At 38.6% G+C, this 24,625-nt stretch overlaps 1 protein-coding gene across 1 annotated transcript; it reads right to left on the reverse strand.

The window, feature by feature from the left end:
• Positions 1 to 11,933: 11,933 nt before the first annotated feature.
• LOC118827371 (C3a anaphylatoxin chemotactic receptor-like) lies at positions 11,934 to 15,295 on the reverse strand. The gene is given in 3 exon segments (XM_036598709.1): positions 11,934 to 12,900; positions 12,902 to 13,167; positions 15,259 to 15,295. Coding segments are annotated over 2 exon segments (1,002 nt in total). The 5' UTR covers positions 13,154 to 13,167; positions 15,259 to 15,295; the 3' UTR covers positions 11,934 to 12,150.
• Between the last annotated feature and the right edge of the window lie 9,330 nt (positions 15,296 to 24,625).

Consider the following 24,625-nt stretch of genomic DNA (forward strand, 5'->3'; position numbering starts at 1 on the left):
AAACCTCAAACTGCAAGCGGTCACCAAAGTGAGGCCCTTGCTTTACATATTGAAAAAAAGAGGTGTTTCTGGTTGTTATAGTGGAGTCACTCTGGAGTTCAGCTGTAGATCCCTTTGGAAAACCATGTAGCATTATAAATTTACTGTTTACGTAATTCAATAACGACTGGGACACTAAAGCAATACAGAAAATACTGCATGCTTTACTAGGCAGTAAATTACATGCAGCATAAACAGTGTGGTATTTTCTCTACTGTAGCCTAATGGCACTTTAAAGTCACATAATAAGCCAATGTTTTAACAGTAAAAGTGAAATATGTATGTGTATATGTACACATTTATGTGTATATATTTTTACATACTATTTGTTACCTTTTTTCTGATGCTGTTTGCAGCTATAGATCATGATTAGAGAAACTGTGTATACTTCTAACAGTTCTGAGGCTAGAGCCAATCTGTGCTTTGGTAAAACCTATTTACTTTAGCTTTGTTGTTTTACTGCAGCAAGTCACAATGGAGCAAGTTGAAGTTACAAAGCACACCGGCATTTATTTTTTACATTTATTTTCAGTTCAACTCAAGCTAAACTTAACGTAAAAGAAAATAAGTAGAAGGTGACGAGCCATGCGGTAGATAAAGCTAGCTTTACAGGTAGCTTCTTAGCAACTCAATATTGGGTTTTTTAAGGAATTTCCCATCATATTTAGCAAGCTGTTTAACAACAAATGATCCTTTTCAGTTCTCTCTCAGTTTTCTTTTCCAACATGGCGATCATCATCTTTTATGCTTCACCTTCAGAATACTTGTCAGTCATCAGCGGTTATTTTACAAATTATGCATTTAAAGCTCATCATAAAGGGCACTTTTAATTTTCAGACAAAAGGGGCAGGGCCTTGAGTCTGGCATGCCAGATATTAGCTGATATCAAATGTAATAAATTCACTAAATGACGCTAAAAGTTTTATTCCATTAAATTTATATGAGCAGAATGCAAAATTAACGTAAGCTTGTTCCTTATCGGCACTTTCCTGCAATGCTTCTCATGTGCTATTGCTGTGCATTGTACCAATCTGATACCCAGTACCAAAGACCCTCTCATGGTTCCTCTCTCATGGCTCTTCAGCATGAGAGTGTGTAACAACAGAGTGAAGCTGATTTGCTTATCAAAATTCCAAATGTAGCTTTAAAATGTTCCAAATACGGACATTGGCATTCCCCCACTTCTGGAATCAGTACACATAGATTCCTGTTATAAAATTTGTGGTGTGCTGGTTAAGCTGGAATTTATGTCTCTATTTAAGGAGAACATCTGCAGACACAGTCCTATTGAAAAGCACTTCAGTGGGGAAAAAACTCTATATACCTTCATTTTACAGAACTCTCATTACAGTTAAAATTGCCAGTTCCTCAATAATATGAACTGAATCAGATTCAAATGTGCAGAGGTAAATTGAGAAGATGATATTGTCCAATATGAGGTGCACAACATAAAGGACTCGCCATGAGTGCACCATTTATTTTACTTTAGAGGGAAAAATGACTCACTTGTTGATGACACAGTATTGCAGAGTTGGTTGTTTTGCTGGTGAGGAACAAACTCTTGCTATCAGCAAAATTTCATGACATTTCCTTTTTTCAGTGAGCTCTCAGATGTCAAGAGCAAGCGACACCCACATACCCCTCTCTAACCCCGAGAAAAAGAAAAACTGCACCATCTGCACTTTTCAACAGACAATTTAGGCAAAACATTTTAATGGTTCCAAAGATTTCTGTCGCTTGAGTTTTTTCATCCAGAGAAAAAGAATCCCAGGTTCATGTGTCAGTCTCTCTCTATGGCAATGTTTATGCTTTTTCCTGTTTTTCAGTTCTATGGTCAGATCTTGCCCTTCCTTCTGACTTGTCTCTTGAGGGGAGAGTGTCAGGGGAAGTCCTCAAACTGGCACTCAAAAAGCTCTATCAGAGCTGTGCCAGTGCTTTAGTGCACTGTGAAGGGTGCTAAACCAACAAGGGGTGCAACAGCTCAGCACCAATATTCTGAAAAACAGTGGCACATGTGCCAGCATGACAGAGCAAAAGAATCATGTGTAGCTGGGCTTGTTTCCCAAGACAGGATCATCACCTTTTGAGTCTCTTAGGGATTTTTTCTTGACAATGTCTCCCTTGGCTTGCTCAACCGCAATACCACTTCAAACTCCAGTGACACAAGCATCTGACCAGTAATGTGGTCTCAGGACCCCCACCCTCATTACCTCTCTCCCATTAGATGGCTGCTAGAAGATTACAGACTTCCATGCAGTCATATACAATTTCAACAGTAGCTGCTATGTAATACACTACACAATTACATGAATGCACGCCTGTATACACCGGCTATTTCAATGCATTACATTTTTATTTATTTATTTTTAATACTGCATTTGTACACTACGTGCATGGTACATTTACATATACATGTGCATATATTTTTTTAAGGAAACAAGTCTTTTTTTTAGGGGCTAATGCACAGTATTTCTGTCAATCACATTTTACTGAGGAAAAGTGAACTCCTTGGTTATGTTATGTTGTTAGGAGGATGTTAAAAGTGTGAAAAGCATGAAGCAAGAGACTTCCTGTGCTGTTATCTACGCCTGACTTCTGGTCTCATACTTCGGAACTTGTGCTGTTAGTTGTGCTGTTATCATGAACACTTAGTAGAATTCTACTCTAAACTGACTCTCAGAAACATCTGTTTTCACAGCAATATAGCAAAAGTCGTCCTAGGAAAGACATATAGATGGAAATTATAGATGATGCGTAATCAAATAAGGGAAATACAACATTTTGTACTTGAACACAAAAGACCAGCTTATGCATGTACTGTCAAACACAAACACACAGAAGCATGTATTCGGAAGCATGCAAATTCGGAGAGCTTCTTTAATATATATATATATATATATATATATATGTATATATATATATATAAATTGTATATATATATATATACATTGTATATATATATTTAACACTCATGCTGATATATAAATAGCACGAGTGTCCGGAGTGACAGGAAAGGAAATCATGACATTTATCACAGTCTCTAACAGGAAAAATAGAAAAAACAAAATTAGTTGTTAACCTTGGCCCAGATTATATGGAAGCATATCAGTAGCATAATCGAAATGAAAAAATGCAAAGTCATGAATGCAAAATTGTAAAATAGCAATTTATCCCTATGTTTGAATTTAATTTTGCAGCTCATATATGCAACTTTGGGCTCAGAATGAAAATTCAAATAGAGTTTTACCATTTTAACTTCATGTTTGGTATACTAGTATTGATATCTCATTTACACAGACATGTAGATGCTTTGTTAAAGCTTCATTTAACTGAAAATGTATTTCCAGAACTAACATAGTTAGGCTTAATGAGATTTAAATTTAAATTAGTGCATTTTCACACTGGCCGTTCCACTGTATGAAGTGGACTCCGGCCACTGAGTCATGGTTTTCTGTGCATATGTGAACATGCCATACAAACTCAGACCCCTCTAAGGGTGTTTTCACATATAATTCTTTTGAAATGAACCAAACTGAGTTCTGTTAAAGTGAACCTGAAAAGGAACCAATTGCAAATGACCTCAGTTCTTTTTTGTGTTCACAATGTAAGTGAACTATAAAGAGGACTCAGTTTTCTTTCTGGTCCTTTGAGATCTCAGACCACTTCTTGTTCAGACCACAACTCCATCAGAACTCAAACCCCCTTCACGCCACTCACGGTGTGAGCAGCGCTCACAAAGTGGACAGAGTTATGGGATAAAACTAACCTTTCAGGTGGCAAGAGGAGCTACCAGACCTGCCTGCTGCTCTCCACGCTGACACGATTGGCCGAAGCGCATTGCGCAAAATTTGGGAAAATGACCTTGCATGTCCGCGGTGGGTTCTGTTTTTGGCTGTGCTCCTCAATGAGAAAATCTGCGTCTGCTCTGAAATAGTATACTTGGAAGAGGAGCAGTGAATTTTCATTGAAAGAGTGTTCAGTGTGAAAACAGCTTAAAAATCCACGTTGTGCACCCGGAATAAGCCTTAAACACGGTAAAACTGTGCAGGCTTTTGCTTCTCATTGCTTTAATATGTCAGGGCTGCTGTCTTGTTGCAGATCACGGACAGGCTTTATCCTGAGTAGAACCTTATAAATGATCCTTGGTGGTCTGTTTTTACCTGCTGAAGTGCTGAAGACCGACCGTGGCTGTGTGTACAATGAGCCTCGAAGTCTTCACTATAAAGCAAAGCAAAAGTGTACTGGGGTCATTTTGAACTACAAATGAAGGTGGTCACAGTTCGGTTCATTTTTGGGGCCATTTGGAGCGTTTTCACAAGTGGGCCGTTTCAGTGTCTGAAGTGGACTCAGACCGCTGAGTCATGGTTTTCTGTGCATATGTGATGTGAACATGCCAAACAAACTCAGACCCCTCTAAACAGCCAAGGCCATGTGTATATATATATTGAGCTGTTTTCACACTGAACTCTAAATGAATGAAAATTCACCACTCCTCTTTCAAAAACACTATTTCAGTGCAGATGTGTCCATGATTTCCAAAAGGAATTTCAGATTTTGATTTGTCGGCCCACAGGACACTTTTCCACTTCGCCTCAGTCCATTTTAAATGAGCTTGGGCCCAGAGAAGGTGGCATATGTGCTTTCTTCTTTGCATGGCAGAGTTTTAACTTGCGTTTGTGGATGCCGTGATGAACTGTTTTCACACACAGTGGTTTTCAGTTCCTGAGCCCATGCAGAATCATGTTTCACTGCAGAAACATGTCTGTTTTAATGCAGTGCCATCTGAGGGCCTAAAGATCTTTGCTAGGTAATACTGGTTTTTAGCCTTGTCCCTTGCATACAGAGATTTCCCCAGGTCGTCTAAATCTTTTAATGATATTATGTACTGTAGATGATGAAATCCCCAAGTTATTTGGTATTTTATGTTGAGAAACGTTATTCTTGAGTTGTTGCACTATTTGCCCACACAGTCTTTCACAGAGTGGTGAGCCTCTCCCTGTCTTTACTTCTGAAAGACTCAGCCTCTCTGGGATGCTCTTTTTCTACCCACTGATGTTACTGACCTCTTGCCAATTACCTTCAGGTGTTTATTTATTTATTTTTTTTACATAACTTTACCAGTATTTTGTTGCCTTGTCCCAGCTTTTTTGTAGCGTGTTGCTGGGGTCAAATTCAAAATGGGCATATATTTTTCAAAAAACAACACAATTTCTCAGTTTCAACGTTTGATATGTAGGTCTTTATACTATTTTCAAATAAATACAGGGTTTAAATGTTTTGCACATCATTGCATTTTGTTTTCATTTCCATTTTACACAGCATCCCAACTTTTTTGAAAATGAGGTTGTGTATAGCTTAAATGTCCTTTGGTTAAGTTTGGTTAAACAACACTTAAATACTGTAGAACAAAACTTGGAGAAACAGATGACCATATACCTGAGAGAGGAAGTTGCTATCCTCAGCAACCAGTCCAGCACTGTAAACCTTTGGCTGTACACACCACTTCTAGCTTCTGTGGCTCTGCTTTGCACTACAGCGTGGTCGCTGCTCTCCTGAAAAATTAGTAGGTCAGATAACCAAGGCATTCTAATAACATAAATAGGCCTATTTGAAAACAAGCATGTGAAAGTGTATTAATGCTGTGCTTCACATCGAGTCTGAAACTGATACATTACAACGCTGTTTAATTTTAAAAATCACATCCCAGATCAATTTTCTGCCTTGTATGGATGCATTAAAAATTAGGCTGACCAATCAGCAACCTATATCATGGTTGCAGCTTAAACAAATGTGCATCAGCACGGCGGCAGAATCGCTCATGTTGTTCAAAGCAGAGCACAAAGGCTTATGTGACAAGCAGCATGCTGACTATAAACATGCAGAAGTTAAAGAACATATATGGCAGACCACAGCTGAAATGCTGAAGATGGTGAGTGTGCTATAGCAACTGTACATAACCCTTTTTTCTCTAGTTGTCTAGGTGCATCCTAGTCTGTTCATGCCCAAAAAAGTATCGTTTCCCTCGCTAATGAACACCCATGTCTTTATGGTTATCTTGTAGCTGATGATGTTAAAAAGACAAGATGAAATTTCTGTGACACATTTATCAGAAAGCAAAGAGAAATGAAAGAAAAAGTGGACGGGGAGTAGAGAAAAAGAGTGGAAACGCGTAAGAGCCATAGAGGTTCCAGCCCTAAGGGAAGTTGTATTTTACATCACGTATTTAAACTATTCATATAGCTAGCTTGCCAGTAAATGTTTATGCATTATTTTGAATAGGGTGCACAGCAATATTGAACAAGACAGAGATTTGGAGGCAGATGAGGTCAGGGAAAGTGACCTCAGGCACACCCTAAGCCCTATTTTGGTTATTTTTCTAACTTGCCCTCACACCTACACCCAATGTGTGCATTGTTGTGCATAAAAGAAAAATGATGAATTCATCATTGCTGCTGCTGTCCAAAGAATCCATTTCTTCTTCCTCGTCTGTCTTCTTCCTGAATTTTCAAATCATTTAGACTTAGTGTGAATTGGCCTTAAGGGAGAAGCACAAAAATACATTCCCCCTTGTGGCTGCTCCAGCTTTGCATGCTCACAAGGGCATGGCACTGACAGCAGAATCCACTTTCAAACAGTTAGTTTCCTCTTTGGTTTCTAGTTTTGGTTTCCTTCTACACTTGTAGCTCCCCACATTCACCAGCTTGTTATCGCAAAATGTTCTCTCTCAACAAAAAGTACCAGTGAATGTCAGCTCAGCTTGCCAATGCTGCTTCGGTCTCTCCTTTTTTCTCATGAGCCTTTTCCCATGTAGAATCATGTCATGGTATTCAATTTGGAAAACCAATCAGTCCTAAAATGCATTACACCTGTGGATTTCTGTTTAGTTGCCATGCTCATTCTTCATTTTCAAAAGGAGGGTCCTCTTGTGGCAGAAGCATTGTGCAGTTTGAAACTGAGACCTCAAGTTCGCCTCACCCCGAGACTGAGACAAGATCAAGTACAAATGATCCTGAGACCAAGACAAGACAGACTGCTGAATTATGATCTGGGAGACCAAGACCAGACTCCTGTATTACAACAGTACCTCTCGGTGAAGACTTCAGTCCTCACAGTTCCAGAGTTGCAAACCACACGCCTTTCTTTGCTCAGGAGGTGGAATGCATACTTAATTTGGTTAAGGTTTGGTGATTTACTTCCGCCTTTCACCTTTTTCCCTGACGAAATCCTTTGTTGTGTTCGCAGTGTGTTTTGGGTCATTGTCTTCCTGCATTGCTCTGTAAACTGGCAGATAGAATGTTTATGTAGACTTCTCCATTCATGCTGCCACATCCTGAGTTACATCATAAATAAACATTAGTGAGCCTGTTCCATTGCAGCCATGGCTCCCCAAGCCATGACACTGACCTCCACTGTGCTTGAATGATGAGCTTGTGTGTTTTAGCTACGTGAGCAGATCCTTTTCTGTCTCCACACTTTGGCCTTTCCATCACTTTGATTGAGGTTAATCTTGGTCTCATCAGTCCATGAAACTCTGCTCCAGAACTTTTGTTGCTCCCCTCTGTTTGTGAGTGCCACAGGAAACTAGTGCATGCAAATTTACAGACTTATAAAATAAATTATGAATATAATATACTTAAAATTGACTAATGTGCTCCGCCACTTCCAAATCACAGTATAAGCAAGGCTTCACATTGTCCATGGACACTTAAGGAATTGTGTTAAGGTACACGTTTAAAAATGAAGCGGAAGTGGCAGCAATAAAGATCAAAATTAAACTTAGATTAAATCAAGGTTTATCTATTAATCCTGTTGCACCAAACCTTAATCACAGTTTTAAGATAACCCACATTACATTTGAACCATCATCTTAATCCTGGATTACTTTTTCCTTCAATATAGTTTATATCTAATCCTTGCACCATCACGTTAATCTCAGATTTAAGCACCATTCAGGGATTAATTTTAAAGTTCCAGTGTAGGTGCTTTAAATTTACAAAACCTGTTTAAAAATTGGGTGTTCTTCACCAAAAATCTCTGAAATCGAAGGAAACAGCAGCAGGATCTCACTAATGAACATATGTTTTGCAGTTACAAGTGGCATGTAAATGAAGTAAACAGCTGAAGAGAGACTAAATATACTCCAGGTAAGAATGTATGGTTTTGTTGAACTTGTTGATCTAAGACAAACAACTTGGCAGATAGCTAGCTACATGCTTAAAGGCTACTTTAATAATATTCTGGATTAGGCTTTATATTTGAGGTAATTACTGAGCTTCTCCAGGAAAACTGCAATTTACAGATGACAGCATCTGTATTTCAAAATACATACATACATACATCATCTAAACCACTTATCCTTCTGGGTCACAATGGGGTTCTGGAGCCTATCCCAGCTGTCATTGGGCGGAGGGCAGGATACACCCTGAACAGGTCACCAGTCCATCGCAGGGCAGACAGACATACACAATCACACTCACACCTAGGGGCAATTCAGCATGTCCAATTAGCTTAACTGCATGTTTTTGGACTGTGGGAGGAAACCAACGCAGACATGGGGAGAACATGCAAACTCCACACAGAAATGACCCTGGTTGCCCGGCTGGGAATCGAACCCAGGCCATTCTCGCTGTGAGTCAACAGTGCCACCGTGCTGCCCCGTATTTAAAATAGTTTGATGAAATAATAAACAGGTTTTGTATTTACTTTAAGCAGTCTTCTTAGGTTTGGCTAAACCCTTCTCCTGACACTGAGAGTCTGGATCTAATAACAGTTTAACTGACCTCAGGAAATTGCACTGCGGTATCTCATGAAAGATTGGAAACTTTCTCAGCTCATTGGCACGTCCCAGACTATCAGATAAGAAGAGAGACATGCTTGATAAACCAATCACCCAAAGTGAAATTTACACTACACTGATGACCCTTCATGGAACACCATGTGAGTGAAATATCTAAAGAGATTTGTAGATTGTATCTTCCCATATTATTTGTAATGAAATCATTTGAGTCTAAAAGTGTTCATTTGGAAGTGTATTGGACAACATTTTGAAGCTTAAGACTTCTGGCGGGGAATCTTTCATAAATGTTTTTCAGGTGTTGAACTAAAGGTGTTTATGTAAACATGGCTGTAGCATTGAAGCTATAGCAGCACATTAACTGACACTTCACACTCAGAACCATGTTCCTTTTGCAGCATACACTTGTTCCTATGTCTATTATCGTATCATATATTGGTCTTTATTAGCCTTTGAAATATGGCTGGTGAACCCTGGAGTCCAAACGGCACCACTGTAAACTGAAACATCCCATATGTCAGTTCCTTTGCTTCTGATGCTGAAGACACCTGCCAGTAGCCCTTGCTCAGACTGATGGAGATGATGTACTTGGCCCTAAACATTCTATCAATCATATCATCTACTTGTGGTAATGGGTATGGGCCACCCTCGACATAGTATTGATCAGTCTAAAATCGGCACAAAATCAAATTGTACCAGCAGCACTAGGCTGCACCAGTCACTGTTTGAGGGTTCAGTGCTCATAGTGTCAAGCTCCTCAGACAGCACAAGTAACAGTCTTTATCTGTTATCTTAATCTTTTTCCGCTGCTTCTATTTTTGTTTTATAGAGGTCACACCATGTGATCTGTGCTGATATCAAGGTGACAGTGAATTTCATCTGCCCCTACCTCTGATATTTTGCCACTGCTTACAAAGATTAACCTTACAAGTTCAAATTGGTACAGAATTAAAACAATCAAAAAGAAGCAAAGATAAATTAAACTGTTTTTATTATGTGTATTGTAATACAAGTAGACACACAGGTAATAGATAATAGGTTAAGCATTTCTGTTTTCATTCAACAGATTGATTAGATATCTTAGATGTAAATGTATATGCAGTATGGATCTGAACATAATACAATTAAAAACACATTTTATCCAGCTTTAAAACCAGTAGCTTGGTAGCCATGGCTACTTTGCTACTGCTAAGATCTACAGAGTGGTTTTCTCCATCTTGTGTATCCCTTCATCTGTACTTACAGTGCAGCAGTATCAATTAGATTTATATTACACAATGGGGTAAAACAAACCAATGTGAGAACATTAACATTTATTACTGAATAAAACAACCTTTTTAAAACCCTGAGCAAGTTTTTCATTAGTCTTGAAATTGGGCCAAACTAAGACATTGACAAAGGCTGTTTAAAAGACTAGTTCATTTGCAGTCCTGTTTACATGCACTCCAGCATAGTCTGAAGAATGGTTAATGTCCTCGCTATAACACAAGAAAATATATTCGACTTCCAATAAAAATATACAATAATAATTTCTGACAAAATATAACAAGAGAGACACATCTTGGCTGCAAATTTTCAGGCTTTCAGCTTTTGTGACTTTGTGTTTATTTTGATGTCCTCACAATGAGGTACTTGGGGAAACGTCACAAAATGCTAATTTCAGCTGGCTACAGGATTCAGTCTCTAAAGGGTATTTTGTCATGTTAGTTCCAAGCTAACAATGGTGTACATTTACTTTTCCACCTTGAGTTTAATGTTATACAGCCCTTAGCTTAAATGCTTAATTTTGGAGCTTGTATGACATGGATGTAACACATATTTATTTTGTATACTGCAGTTTTTCAGTGAATCCTGAAACTGAACTGAAATGAAAACTTGTTTCTTTGGGAGGATTTTTGTATCTTTAAAATCGTATATTAAAAATGCAATTTTAAAATGGTTTCATTTCCTAATGTGTGTGCATACATATAATATTCAGAATACAGGATACGTTAATATACTCTGTAATCTGTAATTTAATGTACACTTACAACACATTGTTTTTACAGTTTTTTTTTTTCTTTTACTGATTTTGAATCAAAAACATTTTTTGGGTATCTTATTTCCATAACTTGCAGAGCTTACCCAAACTTATTAGTGTTTTCAGAGTATTAACATAGTTTTATTTTTTAAATCAAATATATATGATTCGATACAATCAGAAAGTCAAAAAAAAAAACAATGTTGCAAGCAATGAAAGAAACATGACTATTTCACCTGAACATTTTTTCAATTTGTTTTCCTTTATACATTACGCGATACAGATCACAGGTCATTCCAATTTCAGAACTACGTTTAGTCAGTAATGTCATCAAAACTGGGTAATCCATGCAGTGTTGGGTCCGAATGCACTCCATTACTTCAACAATAAGCTGCTGGGTATGTTTACTGGCTCCAGTTGCATACAATGTGGATAAGTTCTGCAATGGCCTCTTGTCAACAGGAGGATTAAAATGTATGTCAAAGAAGTTAGGCAAAGCTAAATTTCAGGCACATTACGTAATTTAGTTTATATACTTTTTTAAACTAAACAAACTGATATGCTGTTTGCTGCTTCTTATAGGTTTCATTGTTATGCAAAAGCTGATCTGAGACTTAAATACAGATTTTGAATGCATTTAGAATTTTCAGAATGAATGAGTTGTCTGCAAAAGCTAGAAAGTTAGCAAGCTAGCTACCTTGGTAAGTAACTTCAGAGCTCTGTATGAATTCAATTTTGGTTCCCACTCAAACCATGTAAACTTTATATCATTAAATATCTTCCTTTTAAAATGTCCACTGTCAACAGTGCTGCATACAATCAATAATTTTCAATATGTTAAACTGTAATGGAGTCAGAAAAGAGAATAGAGCCCCTCTCTTCCTTGAAAAAAAATGTACTGTTTGCCATTCCTTATTAGCTAAACACAGTGCTGCCGGGCTCATTTGCATCAAGCAGAAATCTTGCTTAACTTTCATTTGATGCATGGCAAGGCAGCACCTGTTATGCGCTGCGTGAAACAGGCAGGGCTCTCCACTCAAATTAATGGCACGTGGCACCACAAAGTTGCAAGTAGACGTGTCATAGGGCTATGTTACACAAGTAATGGTTAAGTATTGTTGTGGCTGTGGAACATTACGGTTCCAAATACCAAAGTTCAGTATATGTTTTTGCCATTCCCTTTTGCAAGATAAAAGTTTTTTAATGAGGCACTTCTTCAAGAATCAAAGAATTAACTGAAGTGAATATATTTTGGTGTACAATTAGCAGTTAAAGGGTCTCATACTCAGTGAAAACTTTAAACACTAGTTGAATGTCTGCTTTCCCCAGAGGTGGTAGTAACTGTCCCTTGAATGGTGTACAGGCCATCTTCCTTGACTGCATTCTCAATCTTTGACAGCAGCGCATTACATTGCTTCTTAAAATCCCTCCCCAAGAATGCATAAAGAAATGGGTTCAGACAGCTGTTCACATTGGAAAGAAAGACACAAAATACAAATGCCGTGGGCAATGAACGATTCAACGGCATGAATAAAAACATCAAAGCTACAATGTGATATGGCAACCAGCAGATCAAGAAAGTAATGATCAGCACCGTCATGATCTTTAAGGGCTTTTTAGACTTCGCCATATGGTTGGACTTCAGCTTTCGAATGATGACAACATAACAGATGATAATGACCAGGAAGGGGATCACAAATCCAAAAATGAATCGGCACACTACATCAGCTGTATAGGTTTTCATACTTTCGTACTTATACCTACAAACTGTCTTTTGCTCAAGGTGGATGTCTCGCACAACAGGTGATGGTGTACTAAATGCTGCTGCAGTGATCCAAGCTAGCATGACTATCACAAAGGCCTTCCTTATAGTACGCTTGTTCTGAGCCCACACAGGAAACATAACGGTCACACAACGGTCCACACTGATGATGACGAGGAGGAAGATGCTGCTGAACATGTTGAGCCACATGATGAAGGAAGTGAACTTGCACATGAAGCGCCCAAAGATCCACTCGCCTTTGACCATATAAACAACACTGAATGGGCAGGAAGGAGCAGAATATGAAGTCAGACAGTGCCAGGCTCAGGTACCAGGTGGTGACAACTGACTTCTTCACCTTAAATCCTGCAATCCAGATCACCAAACCATTTCCAGCAACACCCAGGATGATGACAATCACATTTGCTACTGCATAGAAAATACATGCCGTGTCGCAAGATGACAAATCCGTAGTCTGACTTGTGGTGTGGTTCTTGTAGTTAGGATATTCTGTCCCTGTCAGTGGAGTTGAATTCATGATGCCTCTTGTTTCTGTACAGCAAACACAAACAGAAACGTTTGGTTTTGTTGACTACTGATTAGAAAGGAGCAAACATTTGTATGGGCACCACTGGCAAAATTACATATGTTGTTGATTTTTAGAAGTGAAAAGATGTAAGAGTCCAAACACATAATAGATGCACCCCCATACTTAAAAATTGTCATCAAATTCCTACATTTCTAGTAGCATATATTTATCCAATGTACATCAAGGTTATAAGTTATTGTAAGTATACTGTAATCCAACCTTTGAAATTTTGAAAAAACAAACAAAAGTTCCATGAGGTGCTGAAATGAGTCTTGAAAATGTTTAAAATTCAGGTGGGAATTTAGACCAACTTTTCTAAAATTCAGTCTTCTCCAATGTTTGGACTACTGAATGTGAATGATGAAATGCTGTGATACATTCTAGCTTGGTCAGAACATGTTTTGCATGGTTCAGGGCAGTAAACAAGAAACTAGTGCTGTGGAAAAACAGTCAGAGGATGCATCTTTTATTGCCCAGGTCCACTTATGATGCCTTTGTCCTCCCTGTCATCTTCACATTCTAGCAAAAAGAAACAATTTATTCCGAGAAGTAATCACCATATTTTAAGTAATTATTACAAACATCAAATAATTGTTAATCAGATATCTTGGCTGATAGTTTAGAAGAGAAAGTGTTGCTGGTGTAGATTTGGTTGACAAAAATACTGGGAAGAAAGGGACCTTGTATCATATCCCCACAGTGCAACAAAATATCTGCTTCACAATTGTGGACAAGGGCGGCACGGTGGCGCAGTGGGTAGCGCTGTCGCCTCACAGCAAGAAGGGCCTGGGTTCGATTCCCGGCTGGGTGACCAGGGTCATTTCTGTGTGGAGTTTGCATGTTCTCCCCGTGTCTGTGTGGGTTTCCTCCGGGTACTCCGGTTTCCTCCCACAGTCCAAAAACATGCAGTCAGGCTGATTGGACATGCTAAAATTGCCCCTAGGTGTGAGTGTGTGTGTGACTGTGTCTGTCTGTCTGTCTGCCCTGCGATGGACTGGCGACCTGTCCAGGGTGTATCCTGCCTTCCGCCCAATGACGGGATAGGCTCCAGCACCCCACCGCAACCCAGAAGGATAAGCGGTTTAGATGATGGATGGATGGATGGAATTGTGGACAAAAGTGTAGACATATTAATTGGCCAATTGACAAACTGTTTGCTAATGAAATGAAAGTTGTTTTAGCTTATGAAAAGTAATTTGTGTCAAATTGAAATGAAATCATTACAGTATAAAAAACCACTTGTGATCAGATCACTTAAGACAGATGTTAATACCAAGCGTGAACAAAAGTGAATACAATCCACCTTAAAATGTAATGAAAGCAAGGCTATATTGCTTTCCATCATGCAGTACTTTAAACACATTTACATCACATTTTGAAAACAACAATTCACAAACAATTGTGAAATACATTGCATGCATGACATTACTTTTCCCTAGGTGACACATGAAATACATGCCAAAATGAAGAGCGACCAGTATGCTAAAATTTGTAAATCCCTGGTGATAGACATGTTTTGTTGGACATAAGCACACATCCTCAACAGAACTTAAACATGGTAAAAATTGAAGTGCACAATTTCTATTTATTTGCTGCATTTGACAAATATGAGGGAAGGGGGTTGGGGAAGAAAACACGAAATTTATAATATGTGCATTAAAATGTGCAATAACCTTTGCACAGGCCACATTTTGTGTTTTGTTTCTTTCCCCCACTATGTTAAATTCAGCAAATAAGCAGCAGTTGGATAGTACAGCGTGCAGTGTGTTCTCTGCAGCAAATGTATTGTTTTCAATTAGAAAGTCAATCATAACTTTCAAAGTCAATTGTGCAGAAAAATGATCTATATTCTGAAAGATTTTGTTACCCAGGGCGTTTTCTGTGTATTGATCTGTACAAGACCACTACCCTCATTGGCCATTGGGCCTCATTCAGGCAAGGAAGGTCTAGACAGGTCTCATTTTTCTAGCACATTTCAAACACAAGGCAAGATGAATGAAAGCAAAACAAAATGAGCGTAAAGAATGGTTTATGTTTTCATTAAAATGACTCACCCGTCAATAGCTGCTTCAGTCCAGAGCTGCAGTGGTAATGTTTTTGTGGCTTACGCTAAGTGACAAACTATTTATCAGGAACATTTCGCAACTTTTAGTTCCTCTCTCTGATCACCTCGGTTCTAAGAAATCCAGAACGAAAGCCACACACCACTCTCTGCCACGGCCCACTGTTCAACCCACCTTATGCACTGCAAAAGTGTTCTGTAGTTCAACCTAAAAAATTACTTCACATGGTAACAAATAAATTTACTGGCATTATTCCTTTTGAATTTAATGCAAAATATTAACAAAAGTTTAACCCCTATTTGAAGTGAATGGCTGAATGGTACAACAGACTAAATATTAATTCCTACCAGGAGGTTGTGGGTGTAAACCCCAGTGATGCCCCAGACATCTACAAGAGATGACAATACATGGTGGGATTGTTTAATAGGAGTTCCAGCCAGTGGGTTGAAAAAGGTATTCTATATTGTTAACATGCAGAACCAGAGTTAAAAGGGTTACTTTAAAAATGTAGTCCACTACATATTACTGATTACCTGTTAAAAACTGTACCTGTAACCAAGGGAACAGGTAATCACTGAAAAATGATCCAGTTCATTCTGCTAGTGTGTGTTGCGCTGATCTGAGTGGATCAGACACAGCAGTGCTGCTGGAGTTTTTACAACACTGTGCCCACTCTCTGTCCACTCTATTAGACACTCCTACCTTGTCAGTCCCACTTGTAGATGTAAAGTCAGATATGATAGCTGATCTGCTGCTGTACAGTTTGTGTTGGTCATCTTCTAGTCCTTCATCAGTGGTCACAGGATGCTGCCCACAGGACGCTGTTGGCTGGACATTTTTGGTTGGTGGACTATTCTCAGTCCAGCAGTGACACTGAGGTGTTTAAAAACTCCAGCAGCACTGCTGTGGACACACTAACACACCACCACCACATCAGTGTTACTGCAGTGCTGAGAATGATCCACCATCCAAATAGTACCTGCTCTGTTAGGGTCCATGTGGGTCTTGACCACTGAAGAACAGGGTAAAAGGGGGCTAACAAAGTATGCAGAGAAACAGATGGACTACAGTCTGTAACTGTAGAACTACAAAGTGCACCTATATAGCAAGTGGAGCTGAAAAAATGGACCATGAGCACAGAAACAAGAAGGTGGTCATAATGTTATGCCTGATAGGTGTATATGACATGTAAGTCATAGTAAACAGACCACAAAAGCAAACGGACTGTTAACAAGTACTTAGCTATAGGAAAATAAAATTAAAAATATGATAAATAGAATAAATAATAATGAAGGGGCAATGAAGGATCTAAAGAGAAGTGTGAATATCTGTACATGCAGATAAGAATACCTATACATATGAAAGTCTAATGCCATATACTATAAATTACAGAATATTACAGAAGGTTATGCATATTTTCTGAAATTTACATCTGTACAGTTCTGCAAATAACATTATGTAACAGAGGAGTTAAAGTAATACAATAAGGAGGTTTGTTTGGTTTAGTTTAAGTTTAAAATATTAGGTGTCCACTGTACAGCTCTGGGTAAAAAGCTGTTAGCATGTCTGGCTGTGCTGATTTGATTGCCCTGATTCTTCTACCAGAGGGGAGTGAAAGAGGTGATGTCCAAAATGCCAGTGCGCTTCATCACTCTACCTTTGTAGATGTCCTGAAGCGTTGGCAGACCAACAACCCTCTCTGTTATCCTGATTATGCACTGGAAGCTCATTCTTGTGAAGTGGAGGAGCCAAATCAGATGGTTATGGGTGATTTACTCAATGATCACTGTGTAGAACTGGATCATCAGGCTCTGTGGCAGGTTGGAAATACAGGTCCTCACCATGATCTTGCCATCTCATTTGAGAACTTATTGGTTGTTTTGTCTGAAGATGCAAGGCTTGGTGTGATTCTGGATGACTAGTTACTGTTCTCAGCTCATATTATGAACCTGACTCAGTCATGCAGGTTTCTCCCCTTCAACATCAGGAGGATTTGACCCTTTCTCTCTTGGTAGGCCACCCAGGTGCTAGTTCAGTCTCTTGTCGTCTCAATACTTGACTCCTGCAACTCACTGTTGGCTGGTTTCAGTGCGTGGGCCATCAGAGAACTCATCCAGAATGCAGCAGCATAGCTTGTCTTCATAAATTCACTCCACTGATGTGTTACCTTCAAAAAAACCCTGATGCTTATCTACAAAGTCAAATAGACCAGCCCCACCCTACGTGATGGCAATGGTCAAAACTTACATCTGTAACTTGAGGCCTTCTAGCTTCAAGTACAGCTCAGGTTTTAAGATGCATCAAGACTCTTTTTTGTCTTGGCACCCATGTGGTGGAATGGACTTCCACTGGCTATCTGAACAGCAGACTCTCTTGTGGTCTTCAAACAAGGAATTCAGACATTAGTTAGTTCTTGGGGTCAGAACATCTCCTAAACCACAATCAAACAACACCTGTATAACCACAAGCTGTTTGTAAGGGCTGGCAGTAGAAAGATCGTAAGATAGTAAGAAAAATCAGTAACTTTTTAGGTTTCTGGACACAGCCCAGGACTAAGATTAGGACCGCTTGCATTAGAGGACTCATCTCAGTATTTGTCTATTAGGTTGCCCAGTCCTACCACATACAAGTGCATAACACAAAATAGGAGGTTTTTGGTTTCTTCCCAAGATTCTTTTTTTTCCCCTGATTCCTTGGAAAATGCTGCTGAAATGGCAATCTTACTGATAGATATTTACTAATCCTAAAAATTTAAGCTTTTGTGCACAAACCGGAAAAGGGTGATTGCACTGGGAAGACTGGTTGTTTTACAAATGACTAAATCCACCCTAATCAAAATGACATGGACTTAGTTAGTTATTAGGCCTGGGTTTCCCAATCTCGGTTCTGGTGTCCCAGACTATGCCAATTTTTTTATGTTTATCTCATGTATCACACCTGATTCAACTCATTAACTAATTACAAGCTCCTCGTGGTCTGGGACAAAGATGTGCAGAGCATGGGGTCACCAGGACTGATATTAGGAACTCCTACTAAGCTTTTACGAATCCAATTCCACAAAAATGGGGACAGTGTGTAAAATGCATATCAAAACAGAAAGAGGTGATTTGTAAATTCACTTTGACCTTTACTTAAACAAAAAGCACAAAGATATTTAATATTTTAACTTGTTGACTTAATTATTTTTTTGTATATATGCACTTGTTCAGATATTGATGCCTGCAACAAGTTTCCAAAACAGTTGGGATGGGGCAATTTAAAATGAGGAATGTTGTGAAATGTTCAAAAAAACATCTTAAACAGACATACTAATGATAAGGTCATAAAAGGAGGATCCAGGAAGAGCCTTTATGAGCAAGGATGGGTCAAGGCTCTCTACTTGGCCAAAAATGCATCAGCAAATAATACAGCAGTTTAAAAACAGCGTTCCTTGACAAGCGATTGAGGCCAACTCTGTTCAGGTTTAATTTTAGGGGTTTAAGAAAAATATTGCAGTAACTATTTTGAAATTACAGCTCTTTTTTACACAGTCCCTCCATTGTTTAGGCTCAAAGTAATTAGACAGTTGACTGTTAAGCAGTTTCATGCCAGCTTTGGCCTGTTCCCTCATTATTTCATGACAAATTATGGACATAAAAGGTTTGGAGTTTATTCCTAGTGTTAAAAATGCATTGCATAGCTGTCCATGGGAATTCAATATGTTGTCTAAAGAGACCTTGATGCATGCAAAGGAGGCCATTATTACAAACAAAACAAACCTATCAGAGAGATAGCAGTGTATAAATAACCAATTTGGTACAATCTAAAAAAAGAGGAAACACACTGATGAGCTCAGCAGTACTACAAAGCCTGGAAGACCATGTCAACTTCATTGGATGATTCCAAAATTTATTCTGTGGTAAAGAAAAACTTTCACAACATTTAGTCAAATCAAGGACATTTATGTGGAGATTGGTGTATCATTGTCTAAGTCTACAATCAAAAGATGACTTAATGAACGTAAATACAGAGGGTTTACCTCAAGATGCAAACCACTGATAGCAACAGACAGAAAGGAATAGATTTTTCTAGAAAACATCTAAAAAAGCCTGTCCAATTTTGGAACAAGATTCTTTGGACAGATTTATTTAATAAATGACAACAGTAAGTTAAGTAAGAACTAGATTAAAAAGATACATTTTCAAATGATTCTTAAAAGTTTGTACTGAACAGGGAAGCCTCTCTACTGTTTCTGTAGTTTACATTGGGTATTCGGAGAAGGCCAGACTCTGCTGAGCTAAGGTCAATGTTGGAACAAAAAGTGACAGGCATTCAGTGAGGTACACAGGTGCTAGACCATTTAGAGCTTTAAAACCAATAAAATCATTTTAAAATCTATCCTGGAGTACACAAGCAGCCAGTGCAAATTATTTAAAACAAACATATTTTTTCAAACAGAGATGGCTGTAGTATCCCCAGGAATTGAACTTGTGACCTCCTGATGACAGGGCCAAAGAACAGACACTTACGCTACTCGGGAGCCCCATGAGTTGTCTTCTTCATTTTTTGTCAGGATTTGCTAAATTTTGTGTAAGTTGTGGAGAAAGTACTGTTTGTTTGGGAAGCCTGGTCAAAAGAACATTGCAGTAATCAATTCTACTTGTGACAAATACCTGAACAAATTTCTCTGGATTACTCTGGGACAGAAAATATCTGATTTTACCAATATTTATTTATTAAAATTATTATTTAAATGAGGGATAAAACTAAGATGAGAACCTAAAATAACGCCTAGGTTCCATACATTTAACATTTGACACCAAATGATCTTATTTCTCATTAGTTTTTTTCTGAAACTCAGGGCCAAGAATCAGAATTTCAGTTTTGTCCTGTTTAAGCTGCTAACAATTTTTGACATCCATTTGGAGACACACATCTGACATCTGACACACAATTTGTTAGCATGTCAACACAATCTTGACTGTCAGTGATGAAGAAAATTTAAAAATGTGTGTCATCAGCATAGCTATGAAAGTTTACTCTGTGTTTCCATTAGTTGAGTCATCAGCATAGCAGTGGTCATTTCCTCAAGGTAGCATGCCAAAGGAGAAAAGTAGTGGCCCTTAAATGGAACCTTGTGGAACTCTAAAGGAAGCAATAAAATTTTGGACATATGATTTGCTACTGAAATAAAACATTTTTTTTTCATCAGAAAAGATTTAAACCACATTAAGGCAGTCCAGTGAAATCCTGAATGAAATTGTTCTAGTAAGTTATTATATACCAATATGCATTTAATTGTTTAAAAGCTATTTTCATTAGGATTTTACTTACAAATGTAAGGTTTGAAATGCGTCTTAAATTATTAAGCCCAGTGGGATCCATGCTACGTTTTTAGCAAGAAGTGTTTAAAAATAGAGCTGTTAACCATATTTAATACCTCAGTTTGTATGCAGTCAAAAACCATCTTAAACAATGAAGTAGGAACAGGAGTCAAGTTACATGTAGTAGTGCTTAGTTTGTATATGACAGTTTTAAGTTCCAGATCTTCAGTAAAAGAGTCAAAGCTGATGCTCAGACTAAGTTGAAAAATATTTTTGTGACTTTGAAACTTTACTGTTGTTTGAACTCCTTGACAACGTATGACAATGAAGACCTCTTACAGTTGCACAAAAATAAAGTATTGTTGAGACTGTGGAACTTTACTGTTCAGAAAACTGTAGTTCAGTTGAAGTCTTTCCTGTTCCACAAGTCTTTTTTTTGTATTTTCAGTAATGATAAAAGGTTTTAACCCAGGATGAAAATCATCACATTAATTACTGCGTAGGAAATACACAGCAAATCACAAGATAATGACCTTGCAGTGTGACTTGCTGCATTGTTCTTGTAGTCAGGATATTCTGTCTCGGTCACTACAGTTGAATTCATGATGCCTCTTAATTCTGTACATATACAGGAAAATGTGGTTCTGTTGAACTGTTCCGAAGAGAAATTTATATTTATTTACTGAGTTTACCCTATTGGAAAAAAAAATGAATTGTGCTGGAACTTCTGCAAAAGGCACATTTTATTAAATTTAGTAAATAAACACTAATTGTGCATTAAATGTGCACAAGTGTGTTGTTTGTACAGAATGTGTTAACCTTTTGTCATTTAGAAAATCAACAAAACACAAATGTTTGCATCCTACTGTATATATCTAGAAGGTATTTAATGTGAAATATATAGTATTACTGATCTGTGCACTAAAATTTGGTGTCTGAACCATCTAAACCAAGTCAAATTCAACAGTGTAATGCTAAATACAAAAAATGCCTCTTCATTAGGCTATCTGTTACCTGTATTAATGGCACCTGTTTGACCTCGTTATCTGTATAAAAGACACCTGTCCACAGCCTCAAACAGTCAGACTCCAAACTCAACCATGGCCAAGACCAAAGAGCTGTCGAAGGACACCAGGAAGAAAATTGTAGACCTGCACCAGGCTGGGAAGAGTGAATCTACAATAGGCTAGCAGGTTGGTGTGAATAATAAATCAACTGTGGGAGCAATTGTAAGAAAATCTCAAGATCTCATCCCGTGGGGTCAAAATGATCATGAGAACGGTGAGCAAAAATCCCAGAACTACACGGAGGGACCTGATGAATGACCTGCAGAGAGCTGGGACCAAAGTAACAAAGGCTACCATCAGTAACACACTACGCCGAGAGGGACTCAAATCCTGCAGTGCCAGACGTGTCCCCCTGCTTAAGCCAGTACATGTCCAGGCCCGTCTGAAGTTTGCCAGAGAGCATATGGATGATCCAGAAGAGGATTGGGAGAATAGCATGTGGTCAGATGAAACCAAAATAAAAACTCACCTCGTCGTGTTTGGAGGAAGAAGAATGCTGAGTTGCATCCCAAGAACACCATACCTACTGTGAAGCATGGGGGTGGAAACATCATGCTTTGGGGCTGTTTTTCTGCAAAGGGGACAAGACGACTGATCTGTGTTAAGGGAAGAATGAACGGGGCCATGTATCGTGAGATTTTAAGCCAAAACCTCTTTCCATCAGTAAGAGCATTGAAGATGGAACGTGGTTGGGTCTTCCAGCATGACAATGATCCCAAACACACCGCTCGGGCAACGAAGGAGTGGCTCCGTAAAAAGCATTTCAAGGTCCTGGAGTGGCCTAGCCAGTCTCCAGACCTCAACCCCATAGAAAATTTGTGGAGGGAGTTGAAAGTCCGTGTTGCCCAGCGACAGCCCCAAAACATCACTGCTCTAGAGGAGATCTGCATGGAGGAATGGGCCAAAATACCAGCTACAGTGTGTGCAAACCTGATGAAGACTTACAGGAAACGTTTGACCTCTGTCATTGCCAACAAAGGTTTTGTTACAAAGTATTGAGTTGAACTTTTGGTATTGACCAAATACTTATTTTCCACCATAATTTACAAATAAATTCTTTAAAAATCCTACAAAGCGATTTCCTGGATTTTTTTTTTCTCATTTTGTCTTTCATAGTTGAAGTGCACCTATGATGAAAATTACAGACCTCTCTCATCTTTCTAAGTAGGAGAACTTGCACAATCAGTGGCTGACTAAATACTTTTTTGCCCCACTGTATATTTATATAGCACTTTCCATAGTATGGAGAAGGGGGCAGGACGGAGAAGCTGGTCGGGCTGAACCAGCAGGCTAAGTAGCTGATGATGTTTACCTGTGCCTTGTTTCTGCCAGCCTACTTATAGTCATCTCTTCTCTCAGTAGGTGGCAGAGCCCTGAGAGAGAAGGAGACCTGTGAAGGCATGAGAGCCGAGCTAAGCTAAGCTGAGCTAAGCTGAACTGAACAAGAAAGAAAGAAAAAGGGACTGAAAAGTCCCAGCGAGCGTCTTGTCTTAATTTGTGTATGGGCTGAAAAGCCGAGTCGTTTTTTCCCTTGTGTATAGCCCTCCGTCTGCACACCTGCCCCCGGCATCCTTCCTCCACCCATCATTAAAGTGTTACATACAGGCAAAGGCAATTTTCATCAATAAAAACAGTATAAAACCACTATAAAGAACATCTGTATTATATTTGAATGAAAATGACCCACCTATCAATGGGTGCTTTAGTTCAGAGTTGGAGAGCTGTGGATTTTGTTGCTAATGATGAGGGGGAAATTTGGCTATCCGAAAAATTTCGTAACATTCAGTTCTTCTCGGTGATGACATAAATTCTGAGAATTTAAGAACAAGTTAAAAACCACACTCCCCTCTCTGCTGAGAAATAAGCTTATGTAAGCACAAAACTAGATGCCTGCTATGCATGGTGAGTTTAACTTGACCCTGGGACCCATAAACCCAGTTTAGTCATACCATGCTCACACCAATGGAAATAAAGAGCAATGGAAAAGTAAAACTACAGCAAAAAACATTTTATCTACTACAACAGTTTAAATAGTTTCCACAACAGTTATTTTTTTTCCACATAACCATAGTTGCTATGCTATTTTAGAAAGGAAACTGTGAAGAGTATAAATAAAAAAGTGTTTACCCTAATTTACTCCTTGGAGAAAAAGGTAATTTTCTGGTTGAAAAGGCACTTCAAAGTGCTTAAGTAGAACCTACATAAAGAACATAAAGACTGAAAAACAGTGCTGAAGTGTAATTAAAATAAAAACAAGAGATAAAAAATTTAATTCGAGGGGAAAAGTTTGTGAACAACCTTTAAGTTGGCTGAACAAAGCTAGCTAATAAAGTTGAAAGTTAAAGCAGTTAAAGCGGACTGTTTTTAACTTAGTTGGGATTCTATACTATTGAATGGTTGAAGGTTTAATTTGTTGTCACGATTTCAACACATGCATGTTAACCCTTGTGTAGTCTTAACATTCTGTATAATCCCAATGCCCTATGAGTCAAAAATAACCCACCTTCAATAAACCCCTAAAATAAAGTACTTTAATTAGTATGTAAGTAAGTTAGTAAATAAAGTTTATTTATATAGCGCTTTTTACAACAGGTGCTGTCACAAAGCAGCTTTACAGAGAAATCAGCATTACAGAAAGAAATCCCCGTCCAAACCACATGAGCAAGCCAGTGACGACACTGGCAAAGAAAAACTCCCTAAGTGCAGGAGAAAGACACCTTGAGAGGAAACCAAGACTCAGAAGGGGAACTCATCCTCTTCTGGTTGACACCGGATAGCAAACATTGTTAGTATAAGGTATTGTAGTACACAATGTGGAAAACAGGTGGAGCAATGGTTAAATTGATTCGTTTAGTTTATGCAGCAGCAGCAGCAGCAGCATCATCATCATTGGGAGGGTCAGTTTGTGAGGGTGAGGTTTGCACGGCATTGTTCAGCATGAAGCTCAGTGGTGGTTGAGCGAGTCCAGAGGGCTGGCGAGCAGTGGGC

Source organism: Colossoma macropomum, unplaced genomic scaffold, assembly GCF_904425465.1.
Source record: "Colossoma macropomum unplaced genomic scaffold, Colossoma_macropomum, whole genome shotgun sequence".
In the NCBI taxonomy this organism is placed as follows: Eukaryota; Metazoa; Chordata; class Actinopteri; order Characiformes; family Serrasalmidae; genus Colossoma; species Colossoma macropomum.